This window comes from Helianthus annuus, chromosome 8 (genome assembly GCF_002127325.2).
Source record: "Helianthus annuus cultivar XRQ/B chromosome 8, HanXRQr2.0-SUNRISE, whole genome shotgun sequence".
NCBI classification, from domain to species: Eukaryota; Viridiplantae; Streptophyta; class Magnoliopsida; order Asterales; family Asteraceae; genus Helianthus; species Helianthus annuus.
This window is the reverse complement of record NC_035440.2, coordinates 87,058,262-87,061,872: the sequence shown is the minus strand read 5'-3', so window position 1 is coordinate 87,061,872 and position 3,611 is coordinate 87,058,262. Positions and strand designations below refer to the sequence as shown.

Genomic DNA, 3,611 nt, shown 5'->3' with positions numbered 1-3,611 from the left:
TAGTCTGTGCGCGGGTGCGAGAGAGTGAGAGATAAATAGAGTCCATATTGCATCGAGAAATAGAACAAGTTCAACATTCAAAAGAGATTAATGGCGAAAATCGTATTATTACAACAACATTGGAAGCATAACTAATGTTTCCGTGGAGGACTTATACGGAGACTACGATTGTTGCTGGAATTCCTCAAGTCTGCGGTCCCGTGCGACAGTGCTGGGTAAGGTGACCATACCAGTTGCAATTTGCGCAAAAGCGACAGTTAGCTTCTGGCGGGTGATGATACGTACACATGAGACACAGGGGATGAGTTCCGTTGTAGTCGTGCTTCGAGTTAACTGGAATTGCTTGAAGAGGTTCAAGTTGCGACAGTTCAGTGGTTGAAGAGTTTGGGCTCATGGTCTTTCGTTTGCGGCTTGACTGAGCTTCCTGTAGCGAGAGCAAGATGAGATCATACCTTAGGTGTTTACCTCTATTTATAGTTTACCATTAAGGTATCCCTTAACTTAGGATGGGCTCCGATAAGTTAGAGATTTGCATGATCTTCCCAAAAGAATGGGGATTTGGTTACGTGATTTATCCATGCAGAATAGAACATTCTAGAATAAATGTTTATGATTAATTATTTATAATAAAATAATAGGTAATGACTGGGTCGGGTTAGCCGATCCGGGTCATACCTCGTCAGCGCCCACTAAAATACCAAGATGAAAGAAAGAAAGATTGCCCACCGAACAACTCAAAACCGCAGCCATGTCTTCGACTTCCGAAACACCCACTCCCACACCAAAAAGACTGGATTTATTCATGTTAATCTTCAGACCGGAACACATATAAAAACATCTTAACAACAACGCCACCTTTTTAATATTATTCCTAGCCCATTCACCAATGAGCACAGAATCGTTCGTGTAAAGGAGGTGGGAAAGCACCGACCCCTCTTTTGGAAGCTGGATACCCCTAAACGCCCCAACCCTACAAGCTTTCTTAATCACACTGGAGAAAGCCTCCATAACTAATAAGAAGAGAAACGGTGAAATCGGATCGCCCTGACGCATACCTTTCTGGCACGGGAACTCGAAGGTAGGCGACCCGTTAACGAGCACCGAGGAGCGGGCCAAAGAGAGGATGCCATGAATCCAAAGACACCATTTCGGGGGAAATCCGAGCTGATTCATGATCGACGAGAGGAAATTCCAATTGACGTTGTCATAAGCCTTGGCAAAATCAATTTTAAATAAGAATAACTCAGTACCATTCTCCCTAGCCCACGCCAAAACTTCATTAATGATAAGGGGGCCGTCCAAAATGAGTCTATCTTTGAGGAAAGCCGATTGGTTTTTAATGACCGACCCGATAACCGTTTTGAGCTTATTAGCTAACACTTTAGAAACGACTTTATTGATAATACCCACAAGGTTAATCGGACGGTAATCGCCTAAATCTCCAGGGTCTTAACTTTGGGGATGAGGGTAATGAAAGAGGATGAACAACCCCTCGAGAAAGAGCCCGACACAAAAAACTGCTTAAAAATATTAACGAAATCCTCTTTAAACCGATCCCAAAACCTTTTAAAGAACTTCATATTGAACCCGTCCGGACCAGGGGCCCGTTCGCTACCACAATCGAAACACGCCTGTTTAATTTCTTCCTTCGAGAATTCCTTAGACAGGAAGGTGGCATCCTCCTCTGACAACTTCTTGTCAAAGGAGCAAACTAACTCGGGCCTAACCAAAAAATCCTCCTTAAATTTTTTTACTAAAAAAGTTATACACCAACTTTTTAAAATTTCTCGGCTTGGAGACCCAAACATCATTATCCATCAAGCCCGGAATAGCGTTAGAGGCTTTCCGTTAATTAATTAAACCGTGAAAAAATTTCGTGGTATCGTCCCCATCCATTGCCCGCCTAACTCTGGATCTCTTTCTCAAATCCTTTGCCTTTATGCTTTCCGTCTCAAGTAACTTTTTCTTACATTCCAACCGGACCCATTCTTCCTCCTCCGTGAGATCCCTATATTCCATTTCCTCATCCAGCTTTTCTAACTCAGATTTCACTTTTTCCTCCTCCTCACCTTCCCTACCTCTAAGACCGTCTCTCCATTCCTTGATTTTTTGACGAAGGTATCTCAACTTAAGAGTAAAACACAGATCCGGAGGACCCTCCGCGCAAAGTTCAAATCCTTGACCACCAAGAGAAGAGGGTTGTGATCTGAATGCAACCTCGGAAGAGCTCTAACAAACGCCTCCGGCCACAAATTTTGAAATTTTTTACAAACCAAAACTCGGTCTATTTTGCTGAACTTCTTCCCGTTCTCACCATCCACCATATAGATAAATCTGCTGCCTTTTAAATCATAATCACACAATTCAGCTTCATATATAAATTGGTTAAAATCCCTCGCACACTGAGCTTTGAAACAAGAATTATTACGCTCCTCCGCACTACGAACAACATTAAAATCCCCAGCCAAGATCCACAACCCTTCCTTACCCGCTTTCGCAGCTAAAATACGAGACCACAAAGCTCGTTTTTCGACCAATTTCTGGGGCGCATACACATTGAGAATATTCACCTCCTCCACACACCCTTTCACACTCCCAGAAAGCAAAAGAAAGTTAGAGTCTTTTGACACCGAATTGAGACAGAACATACCTGGGTCCCAAACGCAGAGGAGCCCCCCAGACCTGCCAGAAGGGTTCACAGCCTCCTTCGCCCAAACCGAACGACCCCAAAACCGCTCAATGTCAGCATCCGAGATGTCCGATCTGATAGTTTCCTGGAACGCCAAAAAAGAAACCTTTTCTCTGACTTTAATATCCTTGATCCAACTGGCTTTTTTCTCCACCCCGAAACCCCTAATATTAATAGAGAGCAGATTCATCGCTGCACCACATTAATACCTTCTTCATCCCTAACAATTTTCTCCATCCTATCCTCGAAACCATCCAGGTTAATACCCACCAACTTCCCAAACTCAACAGTATCGTTAACCTCTTGCTCCTTTAATCTTTCCTGCGTATCATCGACGAAGCATGACTCCTCAGAGGATTCAAAGCTCATATCTCTGACTCCCAACGGACCCGGCGGCTTATCGGGTGGAATTTCTGGAGCTGCATTAAGGTTGAGATCCCCCTTTTCTTGAGACAAACTCCTTTCTGTGGTCACAGGCTTATCCGAAACCCCACCCCTCTGATCGCTACCCCCACTGGGCCCAAAATCGTTATCCACCAGATTCTCAAAAAGATTGGACTCCCCACTCCTTTGTCTTTTCCTGGACCTTGAGGAAACCTGGCCCACATAATTGGCCCAGTTCTCATTTAAAGATTGCCTGGATTGAGAAAAGGACGAGGGGTTTTAAGGTTGAGACTTAAAAAACAGGACGGTGGCTGGTGGGAGTCACTATCTACACCCACGTGCGTCCCCTCTTGTCTTAACAAATCACAATGCCCCGTTTGTCAAACTAAAATAGACAATTATTATGTGGTTTTTTGTATGAAGGTAAATCTAAATTTAGAGACATTCCTTACCACTTTTTGTGTAACAAGTAAGTTTTTAAAGTTAATAATAACAAAATGATTATTTTTAAGTAGTAAGTAGGATATATATAATAAAA

At 43.2% G+C, this 3,611-nt stretch overlaps 1 protein-coding gene across 1 annotated transcript; it reads right to left on the bottom strand.

Moving 5' to 3' along the window:
* Positions 1 to 669: 669 nt before the first annotated feature.
* LOC110870307 lies at positions 670 to 2,879 on the bottom strand. The gene is made up of 4 exons (XM_022119493.1): positions 2,274 to 2,879; positions 1,909 to 2,229; positions 1,490 to 1,739; positions 670 to 1,373 (listed from the first exon to the last, which is right to left on the bottom strand). The coding sequence occupies exons 1-4, from the start codon at positions 2,877 to 2,879 to the stop codon at positions 670 to 672; spliced, it is 1,881 nt and encodes a 626-aa protein (XP_021975185.1).
* Between the last annotated feature and the right edge of the window lie 732 nt (positions 2,880 to 3,611).